Here is a 26163-nt window from a genome sequence, read left to right as displayed (position 1 = left end):
AGAAACTTGCGTTTCGACTCGTTAATGAAGCTGTTCCGAAAAACAGGAGGAATGGCCAGAGTAAGCCTATAGGATTTTACGTAAAGGCGAGAAAGGCCATCAAATATAGTTGCGCTCAAACTTAATACGTTAACGCTGTAATCTTCAATGCAGTATGATAAAAACGTTTTGAAGCCTAAATGTGCCATACGAAACAAATTTCCAGTAGACAAGTTGAACTGAAGGGCTGATAGATAACACGCCTGGACAATACATGTTAGAATCTTTGCCAAAATCTAGTGGTCTGAAAAGCAGTTTCGAAACAAGTTCTAAATGAGTGTTTAAGGGTTGCCTTACGAGAAAATTCTATATATGTCATGCCCTAACTTCTGTGCATATACTGTTCGTTTTTTTATGAACCATAACACAGCGGCAAAATTAGTACGCAAGCTCCGTGTTACTGGTCGATAAATTGGAGTTATTGACCAAGCTTGTTCTGTTAAGATGGCTGGATACTAGCTGAGTTCTTAGTAACCGGAGACTAAAATCCAGCCATCTCTGTTTTCTATGCAAGAATTATCTCAAGTCAGCAAAATGGGTGTTATTCCCTTGCAAGATTACCCTAATGACCTTCTGATCCTAGGAAATATGTGCCTCAACCATTGTGAATACGTAGCTGCTATGACCTACTTCGAAGTGGCCTTGAAAATTATACACTCAGGTGATGCAAACGACGCTCTCGGAAAAGCAAAACTCTATCTCCTTGTGGGAACCACACACAAATGTAAGGGTAACTTCGAGCAAGCGAAAAACTATCATAAGCATGCACTGGACATTCATCTGAAACAGCTTGGACCTGAGCATGTATATGTCGCAGCTTCTTACAATAACCTGGGTACTGTATACAGTGACCTAGGTGATTTCCAGAAAGAAAAAGAAAACCATGCACGTGCACTAGACATTTACCTGAAACAGCTCGGACCTGAACATGTAGATGTGGCAGCCTCTTACAATAACTTGGGTATTGTATATAGTGATCTAGGTGATTTCCAGAAAGCAAAGGACTACTATGCACATGCACTGGACATTCGTCTTAAACAGCTTGGGCCTGAGCAAACTTTGCACTGGAAATTCGTCTAAAACAGCTCGGACCTGAGCATGTAAATGTCGCAGATTCTTACAATAACCTGGGTACTGTATACAGTCACCTAAGTAATTTCCAGCAAGCAAAGGACAACCATGCACGTGCACTAGACATTTATCTGAAACAGCTCGGACCTGTGCATGTAGATGTCGTAGCCTCGTACAATAACCTGGATACTGTATATAGCGATCTAGGTGATTTCCAGAAAGCAAAGGACAGCCATGCACGTGCACTGGAAATTCGTCTAAGACATATCGGACCCTGGCATATAGATGTCGCAACTTCTTACAATAACCTGGGTAATGTATACAGTGGTTTAGGTGATTTCCACCAAGCAAAGGACTGCCTTGCACGTACACTAGACATTCGTCTGAAACAGCTCGGACCTAAGCATGTAGCTGTCGCAACTTAATGCAATGATCTGGGTACTGTATAAAGATATCTAGGTAATTTCCAGCGAGCAAAGGACAACTATGTACGTGGATTGGGCATTAATCTGAAAGAGCTCGGACCTAGGCATGTAGATTTTGCAACTTCTTTCAAAAGCCTGGGTACTATACAGTGATCTAGGTGATTTCCAGCAAGCAAAGTACTACCTTGCGCGTGCACTGGACATTCGTCTGAAACAGCTCGGACCTGAGCATGTAGTTGTCGCAGATTCCTACAATAACCTGGGTACTGTATACAGTGATCTAGGTTATTTCCAGCAAGCAAAGGACAACTACGTACGTGCACTGAACATTCGTCTGAAACAGCTCGGACCTGAGCATGTAGATGTGTCAGCCTCTTACAATAACTTGGGTACTGTATACAGTGATCTTGGTGATTTTCATAAAGCAAAGGATTACCACGCACGTGCACTGGACATTCGTGTGAAACAGCTCGGACCTAAGCATATAGATATCGCATCTTCTTACAATAACCTGGGTACTGTTTACAGAAATCTAAGTGATCTTCAGAAAGCAAAGCACAACCATGTACGTGCACTGGACATTCGTGTGAAACAGCTCGGACCTGAGCATGTAGGTGTGGCAGCTTCTTACAATAACCTGGGTACTGTGTACAGTGATTTCGGCTGTTTCCAGAAAGCAAAGGAAAACTATACACGTGCACCGTCTGAAACAGCTTGGATCCGAGCATGGAAATGTCGCATTTTCCTACAATAACCTGGGTACTGTGTACAGTGATCTAGTTGATTTCCAGCAAGCAAAGTACTACCATACACGTGCACTAGACATTCGTCTGAAACAGCTCGGACCTGAGCATGTAGATGTCGCAGATTCTTTCAATAACCTGGATACTCTATACAGAAATCTAAGTGATTTCCAGCAAGCAATGGACTAACATGTACTTGCACTGGACATTTGCCTAAAACAGCTCGGACGTAATCATCTTAAAGTTGGAGAAACTTATGAAAATATTGGTGACGCACACAATGATCAGGGTCACGATGAGGAGGCGAAAAGGAACTATGATCATGCTTTGGCGATTTGTGTTCGAAACCTTGGCTCTGGACAAGTTAAAGTTAGAATTATTCAGAATAAGCTGGCTCAATTATAGCAAAATACTCGGACGGCCTTTGTATATGCAGACACGCATGTTTGCTCTGTAACCTATGATGAAAATGTTGGATTACAAATGTCAAGCTCAGGCATCTCATCACTAAATAATCTTGATGCATGCATACTTTGTTTCGTGCGAACTTCAAGACTAATTAATAACAAATTTCGCTATCTATACGATAAGAGTTGATCAATACGTAACCAACACTTTTTGTTAAATCGCACCTACTTTAAGGATTTCTTCTCTTATTTTAAACATTTAGACATCTTGAAATTCTGAAGAGAAAGCCGTTGACTGCTTGTCATTTTGAGACATTAAGGTACTTATACCAAAACCACAATCCGATTGATTGGATCTCTTCATTTTCCTGAGTTTTATAGAAGTCAAAGTTAATTAAAGCGAACGCCCGTCGTGACGATTTTCAGGATCTTTAGTAGGACAATTTATAAACAGGGAGAGATTTCTGTTATGAAAGAGAATACATAATGTATTTTGAATTTTGCAATTTACTCTTTTTCCTTTCAGTATCCTTTTTGCATCCACATTATACCACAGCTTTCACTTAGAAATCTGTGGAGACTAGAATGACTGCCTTCAGTGTTACTATGTAAAGGTTGAATTTTTAATTTTATTTGTTCATTTATCTTTGCCTGAATGTAGCGAAGCGTAATGAAACAAAAGATAAATGGTTTCTTGAATTCCCGAGCACGAGTGCATTTGTCGGCAGTGTGTTTTAAGTGCCGGCGTGAGATTATGGGAAAGAAGTGTGATATGTAAACTAGCAAGTATATATTCGCTGAACAGTAAACAAGTTTCATTGTGGATTTTTACAAGCGGACAGTTAAATTTTGTTCTTTTTTATTTTTTGGTTGGAATCCTGTAATCCATTTCCTCGTAACGATTTTTAGTTGTGCTTTCCTGATGATTGACAGTCATTATAAGTGGTTTTGTTTATTCAATTTACTTTGGCCGCGTCGAACGTATAGAGTTTGTTTAATTTTTTTTTTTGGTGTCTAAACAGTGTAAACAGTTGTTTTTGTCTTGTGATTAGTTGGTTAGTTCAATAAATGGGCTAAGAATTGTCTGCTTATCCCGCACCGCATTTCTGGTTGTCAGTTTTTTGGGTGCGGGGAATTCAAGAATTCTTGTCCAATTCGGTCACTTGCCGGAAAATGAAATCGGATTCATTGCAAAAAATTAGTTAAAAAAGGGCAATTCATCCAGCAATCACATTCAAGGAAATTTTGACGGTCCAATTCGGTCTGTAATCATACGAGTGATTAACAAAATCGGACGACCGCTAAGCGATGTGTTACTAACGAGTATGATTACAGACATAATTGGATGACACGCAGTCCCGTAACCCATCAATCAAAACAATTACAAAATTTTAGAAAGAAACTAAACACCGGCTATACGTTTTTTAAAAGAAACAATAGTTAACTTGGCGAAATGCGAGACAAAAGCGCGCGCACACGACGCGTTCTGTTAACTTAAACAGACATGACGTGTTAACTGTCCCTTTAACTGTCCTATTGCATTGTACATTTACAAGCATGACGGCTACTCTGTCCTATTAGCTCAAATCGGACTGGTGATAACCAATCACGTTTGAGAATTTTGTTACAGTTTCATTAGTTAATATGAAATCCGTCATGTTTTCGTAAGTAAAAGTTTACATCGCAAAGCTTCACCATGCTTTTATCAATTACAATAGACTTTTAATTTTTTTCTTGCAGTGTTTTCTAACTACATCTGAAACACAGTTTCTTTGTTTTGAGAACGCTACCAGCAAAAGTAAAAAAGCAAAAGAAAACAAACTTGCTTAAACGTGATTGAATTTTTAAAATCGAGATTCTTGGTAAGCTTCGTAGCTAGTTGAAATGCTTAAGAAAGATTAATTGATATTCTTCGTACGGCCGTTTTCGAAAAAATCTAGTCACGCACAATGATACATTTTTGGTTATAGAATACAAAATTTCCTTTAGAAATTGGAAAGGGTATGAGAGCAAGCTCTTCGTTTTTCACTCAAAGGGCGGCCGATGTAACTTCTGAGCCTTTCTCCCTTGCGATGAGCGGAGATCGCAATGAGGGACCTAAGCATGATTGCAGTCGCTCTGACACCAACGTAATTAGTATGAATTTTATATTTATGCTAATTTGGCTATGTTTTTCATCTCTCCTGTTTTGTTTTGTTCTGTTATTTTTTTTATTTGAACACGAAACTATACATACTATACGAGTGTTAAATGTGTTTGATTCTTGTTTTCGTACATGAAAACCTTCAAAACTCGGACTGCCCATTTACTTTTGTCTTTGAGGATCACGTTATAATAACGTAAATTTGCGTTCTTATTCAATTCTTGTCAGACGATAGCCAAAGTTCAAAGCCGAGTTAAAACTATATTGTATTAGCTCCAAGCGCTATCCTTCTGAAATAGAAATAACTTCATCGTTGTTGCATACTGATTTTCTGTTTGTAAACACTCGCCTCATCTGCAAATATGCAAGTATACAAAATAAACACAACTTCCAATAGCCAAGGTGTTATTGATCCCTCTCGTTATTTTTATTTTATCATAATAATGACAGTAATAATCCAATTGAATACAGCATTTGTATTATTATCTAATTACTAAGAACAAAATTTTTAATCAAATCTATGAGCTGAATGGTGCTGTTATAACTTGCACCTTCTTTGATATGCCAATGGATCAATTTGCTAAAACTTCACTAATTAAAGTTTTCTTATCTCATATTAGCACATAGGTTATTATTTTTGTTTTTAATGAGGGTCAACATGTTATATAATCCAATGAGTCAGAAAGCATGCATTTTCTGAACTCTGCAGAAAATATGAAGAAAAACCTGGTATTGTTCTAATAATGAAGGACATAATCAAGCAGGAAAAATGAGCAAGCATTAAATCAAAACTCTTGAAAACCACTTTGGAATCTTTTGTCACGGTATTTTCTAACAGACAGAAAGAATCCTACACTGCTACAAACCGAACTACGTTGTTAAACAATGCGTAAAAATGCTTACTAAGAAGCAACTCCTTTAGGCGATACTGTGATTATCTTCTACAAACCACTACAGACTGTTCCTTAGTTCTCCACTGACACAAACTCACTGTTTTTACCCAATATCTTTTAAATGCACAATCTTTGATGAACATCATAGTGGCTCTCTCTCTCAGTTTAGCTTGAAACTCATAATTACTCCTAGATTACTGAATTCTTGAAACGTATTTTAGAACATTTCGCCAGCCTAAAACACTAAAATTCTGGTAGAATGGCATCATAGTTACATAACCTCCAAGTCACCGTGAAAGGGCACTCTAGAAGTTAATATTTGATGATGACTTCCCATAACAATTCTTGGTATTACATCTTCTCGTTGTAAGCCAATTAACACAATTCAATTACTTAATTCTACCTTTAATGCGCTTCCCATCTCCAGCTGTCTTAATTTTCCCTCAGAAGACTCCTCATAGCAGGTGTCTTAAAGGATCCCAATCAACCGCATGGGTGTTTTTGTTTAGGTGAGGGAAAGCTGAAACTTCTTGTGACTGTGGACACGATCCATAAGATGATGTCACTGATATGTGAAGTGGCCATGGAGACCATATCAGTCATGGATATGAAACACTAACTCAATTAAATTGTCTAAATCTGAAAACTTATAGCTTATCGTTAGAAAAAAAATCGTTTTGTTAGGGATTTTTTTAAAGACAGCCAAAGATCGAGTGAAATTTGGTTTAACTAAGCAACGCACACTGATTTGTTCACTATAACTAAGTTCTCCTTTACATCTAAATAGACGCAAAATTAACAAAACTGTTTTTTTCTATCGTGTATCTTATACGCCTAATAAAAAAAAAAAGACGAGATTACCGATTTCTAATTGCCATTTCTACTTGTTAAATTGCTTAGAATTTATAAAAATTTCCTCGAATTTAACTGCCTACAGTTTTGTGTCCTCTTCAAAAGTGTGTTCTTCATCGACAGCTTCGGTAGCCGAAGGTGACTTTTGACGCATTGATCTTGATTTTTCCCTTTTTCTGTTAAAAAAAAAAAACAAACAAACAAACAAAACAAAACAAAACAAAAGTAAAACAAGGAAAAGAAAAGGAACACTCAATCGTTATAATCTTGCAAAAGAATTATTTATGTAAAAAGCCCTGTTCTGTCATTTAATCAGTCGGTCAATCAGTCATAAAATAAACTATCAATCAATCTTTCGGTTGGCTGCTAGGTTGGGCACACAGTTGTTCTGGCGATTGTTCAGCATTCGTTCCTTCAGTCGGTCAAGTAGTCAGTTTGTTGGTTTATCAGTTGCTCAGTCATTTTTGTCAGTAATTCAGTCAGTCAGTCCGTCAGCTGGTTAATCAGTGAGTAAGGAAGTTAGTGAGTCAGTTAGTCAGTGAGGTAAGTCCGCTAGCGACAGTCACTCTTTCAACCGTTTAGCCAGTAGGTTAAGGAGCTAGCTAGTTTGCAAATAAGTCAGTAATTCAAATAATTCAGTAGTTAGTTTGTCAGTGACAACGTCCGTCAAATTTGTTATACGGACAGTTTATATCTCTGGAGGAATTTGAACCTGTGTATATCCCCCTTCTCACCACTTACTTCTTTGCGGTGGAATGCCTGAATTTACCGTCCCCTTTTTTCAAACTCTTGTTCCGTTTTCCTAACAGTAAAAAAAACAAAGTAAAAAAATTACATATTTGATAAGGTACTTAAAGCGCTGTGGCAACTGCTTAACTTGATGAAACCAGTTAACGGCACTCTAAATGTAAGAAAGACACAAATAAATAGATAACTGTAGGGTAATCCGCGAGGTAATGCTGGAGAAATAAACCGAATTGGCCGCTTTCGTTTGTTTTGTTGGTTTGTTTGTGGTTGCTGTTTTATTTTACCGAGATATTCCAAATAAATTCGCAACAAAATTTGTTTATTTGATGAAACGGCAAATAAAGGAAAAATGAATAAAAATAAGAACGAAAAAATTACAATTTTTTTGCAAAATGTCGGCGAAACAAAGAGGATAGAACAATAAAGTGGAAGTAATTATTACATGAAAAACTGTTTTTTTGCCAAAGAAATTTGCATCGGGTATATTTAATGGCCTTCTCTTTTCTATCGAGACTCATCAAAATTCGCAACAGAACATTGCACTTTTTGCGAAACAAACTCAAAGGCAAATTAAAAACGGATAAAAGACCCGAAATACCCTGCTTTCGTGGTCGTGACATTGCAATTACCAGTTATCAAACACTTGTAATGTTACACATAATAGATTCATGTCAAACTTTGGGATTTCTTAAGTGTTTGGTCTTTTTTATCTCCTGCTTGGCAATTTCCTGAAAGAATTGCATAAGAATGTTAAAGCTCTCAAATGAGAATTACGTGAATCTATACTCAACTTGATGTTTTCATACTTATTGCCGTTCATTTTGGCCGCCACCTGTTATGCAAAATCTCAATTTATTGCGTCCAAGTCTCGCTCATTTGCATTCAAAAATTTCATCTCTTAGTCCTGTTTGAGGATAATTGATATTCTTTGATTTGACCAGCAGTTATAGTGGTAAGAAAGCCAACTGTGAAATTAAAAATTTACTTCATTTAGAGCTTGGCAATACCTAAGGGAGGTAATGAGACTCTGAACTGATCGATACGCAGGAGAGCTTAATAGACCTTAGAAGGTTTGTCCATCTCTACCACAGTAACACTGAATGAGTTGTCAAACAAACAAAGAATAGTGACCAATTTTCTAAAAAAAAAAAGGTTGGCTATACATTTTTAATAAAGAAGGTAAGACAAGTTACCTTGACTTAGATCAGTATTCTCAATAGGTGCCGGTTCGATTTTTTCGGCTTCATCGAGTACTCCTTGAAACAAAAAGGTAAACACTGTCATTCTTTCTATTTTAAAATAATGAACAATATTGTACCTTATTTTCCATTATCTCATTATTAGTGATTGTTTCAGAATCAAGTCAGACTATTTTGTTTTTCATTATTTCAAATAATGACAATAACTGGAGACAAAACAACAAAGAAATTTTTCAAAACTTTTAAACCTAACAAAATTGTGTTAGAACACGAGATTTGTAGAATTTAGAACTAACATAATGAACGATGAGGGTTGGATAACTATAATGATGTAAATGAACTGTATTGATTTGTGTGTACGAAAATATCCATCTGACCCAAATCCCTCCAGAAGTAGAAAACAAAATAAAAACTACCATTAATACAACATATTGTAGAGTCTTGACAATACAAGCTAACATAACAGCAACGAAAACTTCAGTACGGAACTTTTATCTACATAAAGATGACATTAAAAAAGAAACTTCAGCCTACCCTGTTGTGGATGACGCACATCAACATGAGCCAGTTCGATAACTACGCCCTCGACTTCCCCTTGAAAAAAGTAGTTAATAAAAAATATAGTCAGAGATTGCACTGTGTTGTCATTCACAGTTTTCATGTCCGTACTGTGTTCACTAGAAGGAAAAAATGTCTTACCTCCCAAGCCGCCATGTCGTTCAATGTCTTCCATGCCCTGTGGGTTCCGTTGTTCTCCATCTCCTTGGCCTTTTTAAAGAAAGCAAAGAAAAAAATTGTGAACGAGCCAAGAAACAAATAAGTGATAGAACGAAGGATTTTTTGTGACGAACGCAGAACGAGATCTATAATTTCAAACTACTAAAACGTAATAGACAAGAAAGGTTGAGTAATTAAAATGATAATGATAAAATTTATTTGTGTGTATGAAAATATCCTAAAGTCATAGATCCTTCAGTTATAGAGGAACACAGGTACAATATAAACTAACAGAATAGCAGTGAAAACTTGACATTAAATTAGAAACTGTAGCCTTACCCTGTTGTGGATGATGCACACCAATACTCGCCAGTTCGATTTCTTCACCCTCAATTTGTCCTTGAAAAGAGAAAGTAGATAAAAAATGTACACAGACTAACCCTGTGCCCTCGTTTGAACTTTGTATGATATGTTAACTGACATCTGAAAGGTTTTTACCTCCCTCGCCCGCATGTTCTCCATTTTCTTCCATTCCGTGCTGGTTAACTTGCTCTCCCTCTCCTAGACCTTTAATTTTAAAATTAAAAAAAAAAGAAAAAAAAAAAACAGGGAACATACAAAGAAGAGAGAATACATAAAAAAATATTTTTAGTCACAGATTGCCCTTTATTTCCCTCGTTTATAGTTTTCACGATATTTCTAGAAATACGGGATAGGATTTACCTCCCTCACCGCCATGTTGTCCATTGTCTTCTACTCCCGGTTGGTTCGGTTGTTCCCCATCTCCTTGGCCTTTTAAAGAAAACAACGAAGAAAAGTCAATGATCGAGTCAAGAAATATTTATTTCGTACAACAAATGAACTGACCAATAAAAGAACGATGGACCGAACGAGGGAGTAAATGATTAAATGAATGCCTCTATGCATGCATGAGTGAATTGATTTATGACTGAGTGACTGAATGAATAAATCAATAGATCAATAAACTTTGTTTGCAGCAATCTGTTGGTTTACATCGTTTTTCGGTTTATTTCTTATCAGGAGCTAATAATTATATCGCACCTTCCTGATCCCGACCACAGCAGGTGAAAACGGTCTTCAAGTAGTTCCAGACTTTTTCCATTTTGTTCTTCAGAATGCCTCTGACCTGGATACAAAGTAATCGAGATTTCGCTCACTGCCTTGAGCTGAGCTCTGATGACAAAATAGAAACTAACGAATTCCTGCTGTCCAATGCTTTTGAAACATTGTCAGTGTCCATTGCAAGTGAACAAAGTAGTCTTGAGCAATATTATACACTGCCTATAGTCGGCTGAAAACCATTACCCTTCCTGTAACTAGCAATTATAAGTCTACTTACGGATTTTATTATCTTGATTACTTATAATGGATTTAAAGCGCATAACTTACCTGTTCTGTTGACAAGGTGTACAGGATAGGATTCAAGGCCGAGTTGATCGGAAGGGCAAATACAGCGATCCAGACAGCGAGGTCTCCTTGTGCTTTGTACGACTTCTCGATGATGGTCCTCATACCAATCACTATCACCGGCATCCAGCACACACAATCACTCAGAATGATGAAGAACACCCGCCTTGCAAGAGCCGTTTCCCTCCTAAAGTTTGCTCTTCTGGCCTGGATCTCTCTTTCAGTACCCTGACGGGCCAGTCGCCGGCTAGACAAGTAAGACTTGACTAGTATCATGAGATAAGCACCCATGATGAACAAGAAAAAAGCAAAATTCAAAGCGAGAAAGATAGCAACAGAATACTCCCAACCTGCCGGCTTATCAGAAGTAAGCTGCAAGGGCAGACATACCACACTTCTACCATAGTAACTATGGTACCTGAATGGGTCTTCAAAATACTGAATACCAAACATAGGCAAAAAGGCCATAAGGAAGCCAATTGCCCATATGATGATGCACAGGATATGTGTTGCCTTTGGTTTCAGAGAAGCACCTTGGTAAGGAAACACAATATTTTTAAGCCGATCAGCAGATATCAGTGTCATCATCATAACCGAAACCTCACTTGACAGAAGGGAGATCGCTCCAATTATTTGACAAGACAAACCAGACCTCCACTGGAAGTCATGCAAGTAATACTCTCCTCTCCACAACAGATCTTTAGTGCCAAGAGAGATCAGGTAAATACCCATCAAACCATCGGACACTGCTAAGTGGAGCAACATGATGGACTGAACCACGTTCTTTTCTTTAAAGATCACTCGCCAAGTGATAACAAACGCTGCACCAACCAGAGAAAATACTCCTATCACCCAGATACTCTTCCTTGGGGCAGAATTCTTAAACATGCTCTCACAGTTGGCAAAGTCGTCGTTGTACGTGAAAGCACAGTCAGCGTCCTCCTTGTGCATATGACAACACATCAGATTTGTGTCGAGACTCCTACAATTGTAAAATATCATCCACAGAAGTTAATTCATAAAAACTTCACAGAACTTGCTTTTAAGAATATATCAGTAACTGATGGCTGGAGTTATCCATTGACTTATGCAAAATATTTTTTTTAAGAATTCAAGTCTTCAATTCTTTTTGCAAAAACTTGAATTTCCCCAAAATGTTGTCTACTCAAAATGTATAGCTTTGCTCAAAAACTAATAATTTGCGAATGAATTTTATCAAAATCTTACACTCGTTGTATATCCTTCAACATATCGAAAAAACCATATGGAATCTCCCTCATCTTGTTATACTGCATATACCTGGAAATTAAATTAGGAGATTAAAATGTAGTGATCAAAAGCCGCAAAACTCCACAACAAAAATTAATCTTTCAAATAGGCTCTCTTAATCCCACAGTGTCAACGAAGTCTTTCATTTAACTAATTTATTCGTGTTTATTTCGTGACCAGGTTCCCTCTAATCGGAAAGCGTCTTTTCCTGTTTCTAAACCACTTACAATTTACAATTCCAGTATTCTTGGACGAAGGGCTAATGCTCAGGCGTCGGCTTTTGAGGCTATTCATGGTGGCCAATTTGCATCGCCAACTCACTTGATAATAGTTAAATATTGGATGAGATTGGTTATGATATTATCATAATGCTGAGGTCTGAGTTATCTGCCGAAGCCGGAGGCTGAGGCATTTAAAGCAGACACAAGGTTTTACAGTCCATGATATCACGAGAAAAGCGAAATCATTATCTGTTTTAATGTACATTTTTAAAACACTCTGCGAAAGAAGACATTTCTCTCTGACTTTGCAAAAGTTTCAGGACGTTACACTGACAAGGGGCTTGGAAACTAGTCAGACTTTGAACTCCACATGATAACCCAATACTTGATGGAAATATCGGTTATCATGTCAACTTTACACGCTTTTGTATGTTGACTGTATGTTCCCAACCAATCAGAGTTTCGATGTAGAATGGCACCAAATATCTTGAAATGCCCTGCGCCGACGAAGCACCAAAGTTTCTTTACAAACCTACTCCCACTCAGCAAATAATCAATCTGCTGGCAGGACAGCATTTCCGGTGAGTTGCAGAAAACGTAAGATGCTTTTACAATAAAAGCATCGATTTGGAGTGTTTTGATCATGTTTCAATTGTGAAATATAACACCTTAAGGTAACAAGGTCCGTTTCACAACTTGGTCATCACTTGATTAATTATAACACTCACAGAATTTTTAACTGTTTAATTTCTTTGAAGTTGTCGATGGAGACATGAGTCATTTCGTTTTCAACAATTTCTCTAACAAAAAGAAAGTGCAATTAAATCATATAGAGTAATAGGGAAGGTAAAATATTTCGACATTGATGTGAAAATAATCACTTAAAGGTGAAATTAAATGCATTCAAATTTCATGATCATAAGATGTTATTTCAAAACATTACTGACCAGAAGAATTTCATAGTCTACTTACATAATCAAAAGCTCCTTTAAGCCTTTAAAAATTCCCTGTGGGAAGTATCTGAGTTTGTTCCCCGATAGATAGCTAATGAAGAGAGGAAGAAAATGAAATGAATGTTGGACATAATGGATAAAAGAACGGGACATCATTGATTGTTTTCATAAGAATCAAAGGGATCATGAGAATACTCACTAACCTTTTGCAATATAATTACGATAAATTTTTGGAGAAAGATAATTGATAGTTTGGGAATCAGGAGATTTCTTTTATAGAGTATCGTCAGTGCACGAACTGCAAATTTACAAGGTTGTCTAACAAAATAAACTTGGTACTGAAAAGCCACTTGCGTGATGTCCAAACCGGCCCATCCTATAAAAGAATAGTTATCACCAAGAAAAAGGTCCTACGTAGACCCTCATCATGACTTAAAATCAGAAATTCCAGGAAATGAAAGGATGCCTTAAAAACATGAAAAGTTGCATCGGAGTAGGCATTATTCCGCTTGCAGTAATGAACAAATTCAGCAGTCAAGCCAAAATATGTTACCAGTAAGATAGTATATTTTCACTTTTGATAGATGCCAGGATTCAAAACTTGTGGAATACATAAATGTTAATGAACTACTCACAGGTCAAACAGCTTTACCAGTCCGCGAAACTGTTGAGGATGCAGCTCCTTTATCTCATTCTTTTCAATTTTTCTGTTGAATTGCAAATCAGGGATATGTTCTTGGCCAGTTTTCTTTTAATTTAAACGTTGAATGTTATATCGGTGGTCGGTACTTAGAGTACCTTTTGAGTGAGGGTCCAAAAGCAAGAGCCGGAGTAATCACGGTAACCAATCAAAGCAAAGGGAGGCTAAGGAGCCAGTCTACATTAAAAGTACAAACAATTCAAGCACAGAGCCTCACGCTCCGGAAAATGCGAGTTATTGACGTTTGGTATTAGTTTGGTTTCTGATTGGTTGATAGGGTGGCGACAGAGATGTAAATAAAGTAAACGAGAGCAATCTTCGATTTCTTTCGGCAACTTATTTAATCAACTGAATTAATCTGTCTTTCACGTTAATAGCTCCAAAATTATCGAATTCAAAAGCAATTCTTAGAAAGTCCCTCTAGACAACTACTTCTTCGCACTTTACATTGGGTATCTTTTGAAATGTGCTGTAAATGTTTTCGTTTTCTTTTCTTTTTTACCCCCAAAACTCATCATTCCATTAATCGATCAATCGACTATTAATTAACAAGAGAGGATAATCCTCCTTGACAATTATTCACTCATTCAAACCATCCATCACTACTCACATTGTCTTTAGCTTGGTTAGGTTAGCAAATACCGTAGGCGGTAAATCTTTTAGTTGGTTGTTGGACAAAAGCCTGCAACATTAAAACAGTTAAACAAACACTACCTTTAACTACAAAGCAGAACTGGTGTCCAGTAGATAATGATGGCAACCGATAAGAACCAAATAACAATATGCTTACATATCTATGTAATATAAATACACGTGTTTTGCATTCATTCGGTGAGACACGTTTTAAAGAACAGGTTTAATTAAATCAAGTCAAAAGATATATGGAGTGATAATATTAAATGAAAACTTAATTTTAAGTTCAACACTTCCATTTTTGTGTGTGTGTGTTGAAAGTTCTGCAACTCGACAAATTTTAGAGAGAAAATTGCTTTTCTCGTCATGCTTTTAATTTTCTTTTATTTGTTTTTCTTGTTGACTTACAGCATTTCGAGATTTCCCAGACTGCTGAAGATTTCTTGAGGGAGATCCTCAACTTCGTTGTTGGACAGATCCCTGAAAGTTTCAAGGTAAAATGCATTGACCTTTCAGGAAAAAATAACGCCATCCGAAATGTAAATCCCATAAAAGTGAAACAGTATGGGAAAACACTCTGAACTCTTTCGCTACGTTTCACAGGCACTTGTAGCATGCTATGTTGCTGTTCTATTATAATAAGCTACTGTGGGTAGTTTTCATGCTCTTTACTCAAATAACACCAACTGATGGGAGAGAAATGGTGTAGAGCAGTGCAACCCCAAGACTACCGAGGAACGCCCGACTGATCAGAACGCGAGACCAGTGAATTTCGATGCTATAAGCTTTCGGTAAAACTGCCTTTTATGACGTACAATCGTCTTAGGATTGCCATGTTGCAATATTGTGACATGGTCACTTGGCCTCTTTTATCATCTCTGATGTAAGGAACAGAAAATTGATAAAGAGCCAACACTTTTATAAACACATTGTATTGTATTGACTAAACTCACAGGTCATTCAGTTCAGTCAAATCTTTGAAAACTTGTTTGTGCGGCGTTTCAATTCTGTTGTCTTGCAGCCATCTGAATAAAAGTTGGAATGATGCGACAATCCTTTTTATTTAGTTAAATTTGTAATTGCATCGTCTAATTTGGGTGTGTTTCCAATACTTATATTGGTATTACATAATACTGATCAACATCTTGACCTTTTTTTTAAGTTGATTTTTGATAGCTTTCGATAATTTTGAAGCTGGCAACCTCGTTTTCCTATGGTGTTTCGTTTGTGCAACACTGCTGTTATTAATTGATTTAGTGTTTGGAACAACCACCTTGCGCATTAACTCGCTCATTCATCCAATAAAAATGCATATAAATGCAAATGAGCCTTTCTGACCTTCGCCACAAGTTCACTATCAATAGAAGTTTTGATCAAAAGTGGAGCTGGGATGGCTTATTTGCATAATTCAAATGAGTCAGAATCACGCCCGCCATTATGAAAGAAGCCTTCACCGTAGCGTATGGCCATCTTTAGCGATACGTTTTCATGCTTTCCCTCCTTAATCAAAAACACATAATTCTCCATCTTCATTGCAGAGGTTCCGCTTGTTTTAAAAAAACAATTTTAGCTACTATTTTTTTTTTGTATTGAAAGTTTCCTTTCCTAAACTCACAGGCGCGTCAATGCTGTTAAACCGTCAAACAAACCCTTCTGTATCTTTTCCAGGTTGTTGTTGTTGAGTTGTCTGTATGAGCAGAAGAGTTAAAAAAAGTGCTACAATTACTCTAATTTGAATCAGTTGAAATAAAATCATTTGAACCGATTGCCTGTCTAAAGCTTATAATTTAGGAATTAACAAGTACTCAGTGAACTCGAAAGTAGTTCTAGTTCAGTTCATTCGAATTCAATACCACCCTTGTTTAAACTTTACTGCATAATACATTTGGCTTGGCCTTTGGAGCACCTGATGCCTTCTTGTCTCTCCTAAGATTTAGTCATTCATCTTTTCAATCAGTCACTGACTCTTCCCTACATTTGAAGAACGAGATTTGAAGTTATCTGCGCTTGAAAAACGAGGTATCTTTCAAGTCATTCGTGTTTGATATGGGCTGTTCCGCTCCATGGCCTTAAAAAAGAGGCATATTTCGCCATATACCACGCCTGCTGCAGTTGCCTACGTAAAGCGCCGTAAGTCGCTGTTAGTCATTCGCACTTGTTATGAGCTGTTTCGCTTTATAGCATAAAAAACGAGGCATTTCCTACGTACACTGCATTTGACTGTTTTTAAACAAAAAAGCGAGGTTATTTTCCGTTGTCCGCGCTTAAAATAAGCTCTTTAGCTGCATAGCTTAAAGAACGGGCCATATTTCACGGATACTGCAATTGTAAGGGTAAAGCGCTGTTTTGCTTTAAGATTGAAAAACAAGGTATGTCATTCAAGTCATTCGCGCTTGAAACGAGCTGTTTCGCTTCATGGCTTTAAGAACGAGGCATATTTCGTTTATACTGCACTTGTCTGAGGTTAGGTTTACCACAAGACCAGTGATTCCGACGGACATGGATGGGCTCTTTTGGGTTCCCATGGACCCCGTCGGATTCCATTCGACAAATGTGTATCGGCGGATACCATCGGACAACATTTCTACCCTCTTTGATTTTCATCCGAAAACTTTGGACGGGTAAAAAGTAAAACTGAGAACGCAGATCATAGCTCCATAGGGCAATTTTATCAACATGGGCTTGTCTTTCCTTGGCGTTTTCACAAGAAACGGTTGTGAATATAGGGAAGTCATATATTTGAACTGCGGTTAATGACACGAATGAAAGCGATCTTAGCAGTAATGAACACTACTTAAGTAGTAGTAAAAAGAAGGCCTGAAAAAAAATTCAGGCCTGTACGGAATTTGAACCCATGACTTCTGCGATACCGGTGCAGTGCTCTACCACCTGAGCTAGCAAGCCAACTGGGAGCCGGTCAATGTGTTGGTCCCAAATAAACCTGTGAAGTGGTGAATAAACGGTTGTGAATATATGGAAGTCATATATTTGAACCACCTCCCAGTTGGCTTGTTAGCTCAGTTGGTAGAGCACTACACCGGTATCGCAGAGGTCATGGGTTCAAATTCCGTACAGGCCTGAATTTGAAGATCGCTTTCATTCACGTTTTCACAATGTTCACGCAACGCTGTAGATGATTTCTATAAATTTTGAAATCAAATTCTACTCAAGATGCTGGCTTACATTTTTTGGTCGTTTTCAAAATCTGAATTCTGACCTTTACCCTCGGAAATCAACAGGCTCTAATGAGAAAGATTTCAGGGCGTATCTTAAGCCAAATTTTTCCAATACTTTTTATGAGCATTCTAAACAACACATAATTTCACGTCGTTCATCTCACCTTTTTTTTTGTTGTTTTTTTACTTTTGTTTTGTTTGTTTTTTTTAATTTGGTTGGATAAACTAAAATTGAGAAGGAGTCTCAACAATATTTAAAAATTATTGTGTATACCAAACCGAAAAAAATGTAGCAAATAGGTAAACTCAAACAATTTCCAATACACCTAAAGTGTTGAAAAAACAAAATAAAAAATAAAAGCAAAATTGTTTCTAGATTCTTCTACTCCTCCCAAGTTGGAGCGAGGTAACCCCTAAAGTCAAGGAACGAGCCTTTTTCTCCTTTTTTCCGGACTGTTCTGTAATTGCTAAAATTTCAGCTCACCTGCGTTTTTCATGGCGCTATTTGATTTACCTCTTTGCAAAGAGCATAAGTTTTCTCCAAGAAAAGATGTATCTTCCAAAATTTACCTCACTCATAACGTGTGGCTTTGTAGCTCAGTTTGCAGCATCGCCCAATTAGTATCTCGAATCCCGTCCGAGCCTGAATTTTTTTTTAGTCAACTTTTCTGCAATTGGTAAAATTGCAGCTCACCTGCGAAGATCATATATTTATTTGATTTTAATCCGCAAGTCAAAAGAAACTCATTTCATCACAAATACATCATATCGAAAAGTCGCGTAGTACAATGAGCCTTCGTTTCGACAACAAAATGTTTCTAAATGTTTTGTTATACGCACTTAAGAAAAAACATTTGAAGGACAATGACCAGAATATAACTGAAGCAAATATTCAGGGGCTATGGAGCGTCCTATAAAAGTAAATAGGCATAAGGGCGGAAGAGTTCACATTTACTTCCGTAGCTCAGTTGGTAGTAATATTCTGGGAGGCCTGGGTTCAAATCCCGTCCAGCCTGAATTTTTCTTAGTCTTCCTTTTCTGCAATTGGTAAAATTGCAGCTTACCCGCAAGGATCATGTCTTTCTTTAATTTTACATCGGCAGCTCCAAAAAAATTAATTTTTTACAAATACACAGCTTAAACTTACGCAAAGAAGAGAACCTTTGTTTTGACAATATACTGTTTGTAAATGATTGAAGTGTAATAAACAAAATATCCCCTGTTTCACCTAACCATGTGTTCTCCAAGTGGAAGGGGAGAGGTGGGAATGTTTATTTTGAGCAGTCATTGTATGAAAAAAAGTCCGAATTAATTGTTTTTTTTCCTAATAATTGCTTACGTTGGGGGAAAGGCTCCATAAAAGGTGAATTTAAACGGGATCAGTCACGATTGAAATCGGATTTTTAATGCAGCCGATCACATGGGCCAGTGGGCAATTAAAATTTAGAACCGAGTTTTGGTAAATACGCGATGTGATTTGTTCGATTTTGATCTGAATATTACGAACTAACAACATGTTCTCAAAGTGGGAGGGGGGAAGTGGGAAGGACGAGGTTGGAATTTGTTGATTTTGCTATTCTTGTTAACTTCAAATTTCTTTTCGACTGGTTGAGTTTTGAACTCTCCATCTTTCGGTAAATTGCGTCTCTCTGAACCCTTTTTGAAGCTAGTGGGATTAACAAAATTTTAATGGAAACTGAATCCCACTCCCACTAATAACAATGGCGATGGAATTTCTATTAAAATTTGAAGCGGGGTCTTGGTAAATATGCCAGTTGGGATATAGGATTTGGATCCTGTCATTATGAGCTGTAAACTGGCCCCTCTGCAACGCATGGACTTAAGGGCAATTACAATTTGAAACCAAGATTTAGTAAGTACATGAGCTTAGATATTGGATTTGAGTCCCAACATTACAAATTGCTATAGTTTACACGTGTGACTGGGTCTGTATAAGCTTCTTAAAAATAAGTCTCATGGGATAAGCAATAAATGTTGTTTACTTACAGTTGAATCAACTTGGTATTGTAGCTGAAGACTCCACGTGGTAGCTCTGCTATCTGATTGTCATACAAGTATCTATGTAAACGATATTAAGAAAGACAATAAAGCAAATTAATCATCTCATGAAGTTTTAAGACTTACAGAGTTTGCAAAGTACATCTGTAGGAATAGAAATTAACTCTTAACTTCTTTCCAGACTCCTCTTCTACGGAGGGAGACCCTTGGAATTTCGGCCAAATCCCTCGAGACCTTAGTTACCGGTCATCATTTATCGCTTAAGTGGCCGGAAGGGAAGAGTCAGAGGATTTGGTTTAAAATTGCAGCTCGCCTGCGAGAATGGTGCCTCTCTTTAAATTTACATCGGCAGCTCCAAAGAAATTAATTTTTTTTTAAAAAAATACATAGCCTAAACTTGCGCAAAGAAGAGAACCTTAGTTTTGACATAATACTGTTTGTAGATGATTCAAGTTTAATAAACAAAATATCTCTTTTTGACCTAACAGTGTGTTCTCTAAGAGGGAGGGGGAAGGTGGGAATGTTCATTTTGAACATTCATTTTATGGAAAAAAGTCCGAATTGATTATTTTTCCTGATGATTGCTTGCGTTAGGGAAAGGCTTTGTGAAAGGTGAATTTTAACACGAAGGCGCGTTATAAATAGGTTGGCTCCTCCCCTTTGTTTCAGCTCAAATGCAAAAATCATCCAATATGGCGACCAAAGTTCCCACCATGAGTGAAACGGTCTGCATAGAAGACACACTTTTTTGTGTCAATAAATTAGAATATATTGCGTCTTGTTGACTCTCATTCCCATAATTGAGCTCATTTTGATATTAATTGGCACTAACTTATCGTTCGGCCGCTCAAAGCGCTATCTGCGGTCGACGAGACACTCGCACAGTTGTCTTTTCAAAATTCGAGCCGTGTAACTTCGGCTTATGTCCCAAGCCCCTGATACAAACTGGTTCTTCGAGCCTTCAGATTATTCCCATCGAAACTGGCGGATTCATGACACATTCTATGCGCAATGCTCAGACTATTGTTATCTGTGACAATTCTGTGACAAAACCTCTAAAGTGGGGATGATTTCACAAGTAAGTGCGATTTTGAGACAGAATTTCACAACTCTAGTTCAGTTTGGAGAATAGTCTTGGCTGTCGCAGCTCGAAAGATATATTTATTGAGAAATTTATTCGTTATGGCTGAGGGAAATAATCCATCTGTAACCCAAGAAAAAGCGTCCAACGGATCGAGGTCCTCAGTTCTCGTTCAACATAGAAGTTCCCCGAACTCAGGAGAGCAGACCTCTCGCCATCAAAGACCGCATAAAGATGGCCAAAGGCTCGTTGAATCTTACAAAAGCGACGACAAGCACACAGAATGCAGATTTGATGGAAGCTCTTCTGTTAGTTCTTGAGGAGAAAATTGAGAGGAAACGACTGACATGGAGCGACTGAGCTTCTCATCAACGGGAAGTCCGAACCCATCTCTTCTTTCTACACCATCCATAACTGCACGGTTTTCAATTCTTTCAGCTTTTTCTACTCCATCTTTGCGTATTTCTTTGCCTTTTGCTGATCCTTTTTCTCCAATTTCTCCTCCACAAGCAGAACGTACGTCACAAAGAATGCAAATCACTGCATCTTCAGCAGAGAACAACTCCATATATCTCTGCAGTAAAGAATCTCTGCGAACTCTGTTTTTTTTTTCTCTAATACGCTAACGACATCATGTTGTTATTGTGGAAAACCCTTCGATTGCGAGTCACTTGTCTTCAATCGACAGAGTCGTTTAGTGTCGGTGACAATTTCATGTGTTGGTGGAGATTCTTTCAAGTGGCTCTCTTCCCCTATCATGGGAGGATCTCCTCCAAAGTACTATGTAAATTTGAGGTGAGCACTCTTTTAGTTTTGCTCGAAATTTACAGAAATTTGTTATCTCGGTATTTTACAGTTTTTGTTTTTTGTAACTGGTCACTTCGCTGTCTCTCTTTCATAGATTGATTCATGGAGTATTGTCCTGTGGCTTGACAGAGACAGAATACACAAGTTTCTGTCAAGCAGCCAACATCAGGTCAGAGGGAGAAAAGACCTCCGACACAGGTTAGCAATGCATATGCGCAGATGCTCTGAAAATCATGTAGTCTTTCTCCTTGTAAGGAGAAGGCAGTCAACAGCAGTTTGCAGGTTGCTAAATCATGAATGTTCTACCAAGATAGTTCAAACTGACTGAACTGTTCCTTCTTTGGTTTGTGCCTTACCAGATGCAATTCTAAAATACTTCTATTTTTAATCACTTCAACAGTCTTGAAAAAGCTCAGTTACTTGACAGTCATGAAGAGGGTCTCCAATGAGTCAATGTTGGCTGCTCAAGAACAAGTGAAGAGTAACCCTGCATATGCTGTGAATGGAGAGGTACAAGTTGTCATTTTAATTTCATTTTGTCTTTGGCCACATTCTTATACACCTGCCATACTCGGAATATATTATGTAGACTGGCACATACAAAAATATAAAATCTTATATCAGATTGTAAACCTTGAAAATATCTGTGAGTAGAGAAATGTGACCATTTTTATGTTTTGATTTCTACCATTTCTTCCTGCAGTGAGTTATAACAGATGCAAGGCATGATTCCAGTCGATCAACAGTACACACAATAGTGTCAGCCCTTTCTTTCTGGTAAGATGGTTTCTACTTGATCTCTTTGTATGATATGTTGAACCTCTGGTATGTTCAACACAAGGTGTTAGCAGTTGTCAACTGGAGTAGGGCCAATGAAACTTCAGCAGTAAGCTGTGAGGTCCCTATGACAAAAGAGCTGCTGACTTATCTCTCTGAGACACAAGGTATGATAAATTTGCATCCTCAATAATATCCTATCGCATATGTAATACAAATATGGAGGTCAGAAGTATCTTTTATAATGCAGTTAAAGTAATTCTTTTTTCAGGGTTCCATGTTGCAGAGGTGGCATATGACTTTGTATTACAGCTAAAAATATGGATCTTGTCAAAAGGAATGCTTAATTCCTTTGACTCTTGGCATGGTACTCAGTACACACTTGTATTTTTTGGCTCATTTTGTCTTGATGATTATGACTATTTCTTGAAAGTTAGCATTTTATTGGTATTAATATATATTTTTTTATTCTCAGGTGCAAAGTCTGTGACTAAAGCAATGAAGGAAGTTGCCTCAGGGGCCCAGAGGGATGAGGGCTCAAAGTGGTTTTTTTGAATTGTTAGACAAAGGTAAGATATCTCTCTTATGAGAGTCATCAAAAGCTATATTCTCTCCACAATTACCTGCAGATGTCAAATTCCTTCTTGATATAAGATGACTATAATGGAATATAATAATTCTGAATATTTTACAGTGAAAAGTACACGGACTCTTGTATACTTCTGCATGAAGAACAGTCCACCCGATGAAGAAGAATTTCAGGGTACACTGTTGAATGTAGTTGACCATTACCAGGTAATTTGAGTGACTTTTTTATTGAGAACATAGTATTTTGTTTTCATTTCTGTAAGTACCTTTTGTTGTGTCATTCTAGTAAGATATGACATGATCATTACCTCAAAGATTGCACATATTTCTTTAATAATGGTGAACAAGAGACATTATACTTAGTATAATTATTAGTACTGATTTATTAATCTATTTTTCTATAACTTGGTGTATTTATTACTCAGGGAAATCATGTCAGATGCCATGCGGAGTCACGGTGCAAGCAGAATGGCTATGTGATGAGCAAAAAACTTTCAACTAAACCTGAAGTAGTAGCTGCACGCAGGGAAGCCATTATGGGCACTTCAATTTATGGGCATGCATCGGACTACATGCGGGTAATTAATTGACACATGCTGTATGTTTATGTTTCTTTGCATGAAGAAGTTTATCTCTTCTTCCAAATTAATGATGTTGAGGTAAGGGCCATAAATGAGTTGAACAAATTCATTTTCCAGTTAAAGAAAATCACCCATAATTTGTTGCCTTCTTCAGTGCAGGGAAACATATGGATTGAGTCTCTCCATTCAGTGATGCTCATTTATGCTGCAAAGCGGATTCATTATGGGGATGACACATACAACATGTGCATGCAGTTAGCCATTCTTGATTGGGTAAGAAACTTGTGTTGTTAATTCTGCTCAATTACTTTGGCACTTTTTGGATTCACTGCCTTCTCTTGCTCATTGACTCATTTGTCTTACAGAATGAAAATGTGAATCGAGAAACATTGTCTCTACAGATGTACCAACATACCAGGCATCCAAACCGCTTGGCAGAGACCAGGGTGCTTACTTCAAAGACATTTAATTTCAGAGAAACTATCTGGTCTACCTTTTTTAATATAAACAAATGATGTCTCTTCTGTTTTCCATTGCACCACAGTTTCTGTGATAATTACAACTAGGAGCCCAAATGTTCAGTATTAATATGTGAGGTCATTGGGGAGGACCAATTCTAACAACTGCTGGTACCAAGCAATGAAAACATGAATATTAGGTTTGACACAAGGTGTTTCCAAGCAGACTCATTCTCTGTTTCCTCCTGTTACTTTTCTTTGCACTGTATATCTTTTCCTAACCTATAGGAAAGTCACTATAATTTGCTGTGTGGACATTGTAAAATGGACCATTAAAAAAAAAAAAAAATTGGGTACTTGGGCTCTCTTTGAGGTGAGCATTTGTATGAGAATTTTATTATTCCCTTTTATGCCCCATATAGGCAATCCCAGGAGGGTTAGGAAACCTTGACCTCACATCTTTTATAACACAATTGAGCATCCTTTCCCGCACTACATTATTTAACGTGGTCCCCCAGTTCGACTTTTCTAGCCTGGTAAACAGGGTCTTTCCAGAGCCCACATTTGTTCAATGCTCTCCAGTACGTCTTCTAATCTTTTCTACGTCGCACGTGATTTTGAATATGTGCTTCGCGATAGCCAAGGTATTCGCGACTGTCGGTCGTTACACATGGCGTTTGCCAACAGTAAATACACATTTCGAACTCGTCCCCTCTTGCATCAGCTATTGTGGAGACAAGGTGAAATAACTGTTAGAGCGAAAGCGCAACTGAACGGTCATGAAGTCTGATATGATCGTACAACTAGTCTTCCCGCCTACATTTTATTTTGGACAATTTTTACGTACATTTTTCATGTTTAATTGACACGTACGCCCATGGTGTAGCATAAAATATCGCAATAAATATAACTTGTAGTTCTAAAGAAATAACTCCTCTCAAAATATTCTTAGGCAGGACAAAACATTCTTAGGCAGGACAAAACATTCTTAGGCAGGACAAAACGTTTGGTAGGTGTCACGCAAGGCTGCATTTCGGAAAATGAAGGCATCAAAAGGAAGCAGTGTTAGACATAAACTGTCGCATCATACGAAAAAAATCTGTGGTTTCCAAGTATATTCTAACTAGTATTTCCTAGTTAGAAAAAAATCTGCAATTAGTTACTTCTGGAAAATTATTGCGTTACGCGAGTGTTTCAATCTTGGTGATACATTATCACAGTGATTATTGGTATCGAACTGTAGTCCTAAGTTACCTTTCTAATGTATTGTCCCAAAGGTTAAAGATCATTCAGTATTGTTGTAATCATATTATACTTAGATTAAAAAAAAAGAAAAATAAATCGCACCATTTGTGGAGGAAGCCCGTACAGATGATTCATTTGGCGACATCGATACCTGGACATCTCCAAGTGAATCGGTGGTTGGCGGCGGTTCACTCGCGCGCTCCAGAACTTCGCCTGCAATGGTCGCTCTGCTTTTATTTTTCTTCCGTTGGGTTAACAGCACTTCTCCTTGGCATTATTGAAGAAATGCCTTGAACATTTCTTCATCTTTTCTTTTTATTCTAACGGTCATCTACATCCAGTATTTAAGAACAGACATGAAATTACGCCATGGCAATTTTAGGCGATGGCGAAGCGAATCATTTCGAATTTCAAATTTACCGCCACAAATGAAGAAGGTTTCGATCGGAAGAAGGTACTACAAACCTCAAAAAATTCTTCCATTGTGATGAAAACGTAGAAATTTACTGAGAAATGCGCCTCTGGTCAGTGCCTTGCACTGGCTGCAGCTCAAGCTGTTTTGGAGTGTATGCCACGACGGTTGATTGACAAATGATTCAGAGGACCTAAGGCACCTCTCCTTTCATGGCGCGCCTTCGTGTAACGATTGAAATCGGATTCTGGTTAATTATAAAACTGTGAATTGATAATAAAGGTAAACTTTTTAAAAATGTTTCGTGGTTGATGTATTACTTCGGATTGGGTGATGATATGGTCGCAGTAAATTAGATTAACGTAACGCAATTTGCATCCATACCACCATTTTCTTTTTTAAACAGTGGGATTTATAATAGTCTAAATAGGATTTCTATTAACATTTGAAACTGTGTTTTGGAACATGTGCGAGTTGGGATATAGGATTTGAATCCTGCCACCTCAATCTTAACAATTTTAATGCTTCAAGGATGTGATAGGATCTCTATTAGTCCCTTACAAATATGTGTGGTGCAAC

At 37.6% G+C, this 26163-nt stretch overlaps 2 protein-coding genes and 1 pseudogene across 2 annotated transcripts; 2 read left to right on the top strand and 1 right to left on the bottom strand.

Annotated features, from left to right (window-relative positions):
- The first annotated feature begins 573 nt into the window (after positions 1 to 573).
- LOC136279793 (nephrocystin-3-like) lies at positions 574 to 2289 on the top strand. Its single transcript, XM_066164034.1, has 2 exons — positions 574 to 1000; positions 1670 to 2289. The coding sequence occupies exons 1-2, from the start codon at positions 574 to 576 to the stop codon at positions 2287 to 2289; spliced, it is 1047 nt and encodes a 348-aa protein (XP_066020131.1).
- A 4363-nt stretch (positions 2290 to 6652) lies between these two features.
- LOC131783154 (G-protein coupled receptor GRL101-like) lies at positions 6653 to 17022 on the bottom strand. Its single transcript, XM_066163996.1, has 20 exons — positions 16915 to 17022; positions 16090 to 16127; positions 15394 to 15465; positions 14849 to 14920; positions 14418 to 14489; positions 13743 to 13814; positions 13127 to 13198; positions 12883 to 12954; positions 11892 to 11963; positions 10647 to 11646; positions 10299 to 10383; positions 9960 to 10028; positions 9735 to 9803; positions 9576 to 9635; positions 9219 to 9287; positions 9054 to 9113; positions 8514 to 8576; positions 7998 to 8048; positions 7315 to 7375; positions 6653 to 6749 (listed from the first exon to the last, which is right to left on the bottom strand). Exons 1-20 carry the CDS (start codon positions 17020 to 17022, stop codon positions 6653 to 6655), a joined length of 2334 nt encoding a protein of 777 aa, XP_066020093.1.
- A 3928-nt stretch (positions 17023 to 20950) lies between these two features.
- On the top strand, positions 20951 to 21972 carry LOC131789210 (uncharacterized; annotated as a pseudogene).
- Positions 21973 to 26163: the final 4191 nt, after the last annotated feature.

The sequence above is a fragment of the Pocillopora verrucosa genome, chromosome 1 (assembly GCF_036669915.1).
Source record: "Pocillopora verrucosa isolate sample1 chromosome 1, ASM3666991v2, whole genome shotgun sequence".
In the NCBI taxonomy this organism is placed as follows: Eukaryota; Metazoa; Cnidaria; class Anthozoa; order Scleractinia; family Pocilloporidae; genus Pocillopora; species Pocillopora verrucosa.
This window is presented reverse-complemented; position numbering and strand designations above follow the sequence as displayed.

Bases quoted from the DNA above. Each gene is read 5' to 3' on its own strand.
- LOC136279793 (XM_066164034.1), top strand. From the start codon at position 574: ATGGGTGTTATTCCCTTGCAAGATTACCCTAATGACCTTCTGATCCTA. The intron at 1,001-1,669 runs GTATTGTATATA...TTCTTTCAAAAG, and splicing joins AGCCTCTTACAATAACTTGG to CCTGGGTACTATACAGTGAT.
- LOC131783154 (XM_066163996.1), bottom strand. From the start codon at position 17,022: ATGTTGTCCGATGGTATCCGCCGATACACATTTGTCGAATGGAATCCG. The intron at 14,921-15,393 runs GTGAGTTTAGTC...TGAAACTTTCAG, and splicing joins TTGACTGAACTGAATGACCT to GGATCTGTCCAACAACGAAG. The intron at 11,647-11,891 runs GTAAGATTTTGA...TTACAATTGTAG, and splicing joins TTGAAGGATATACAACGAGT to GAGTCTCGACACAAATCTGA.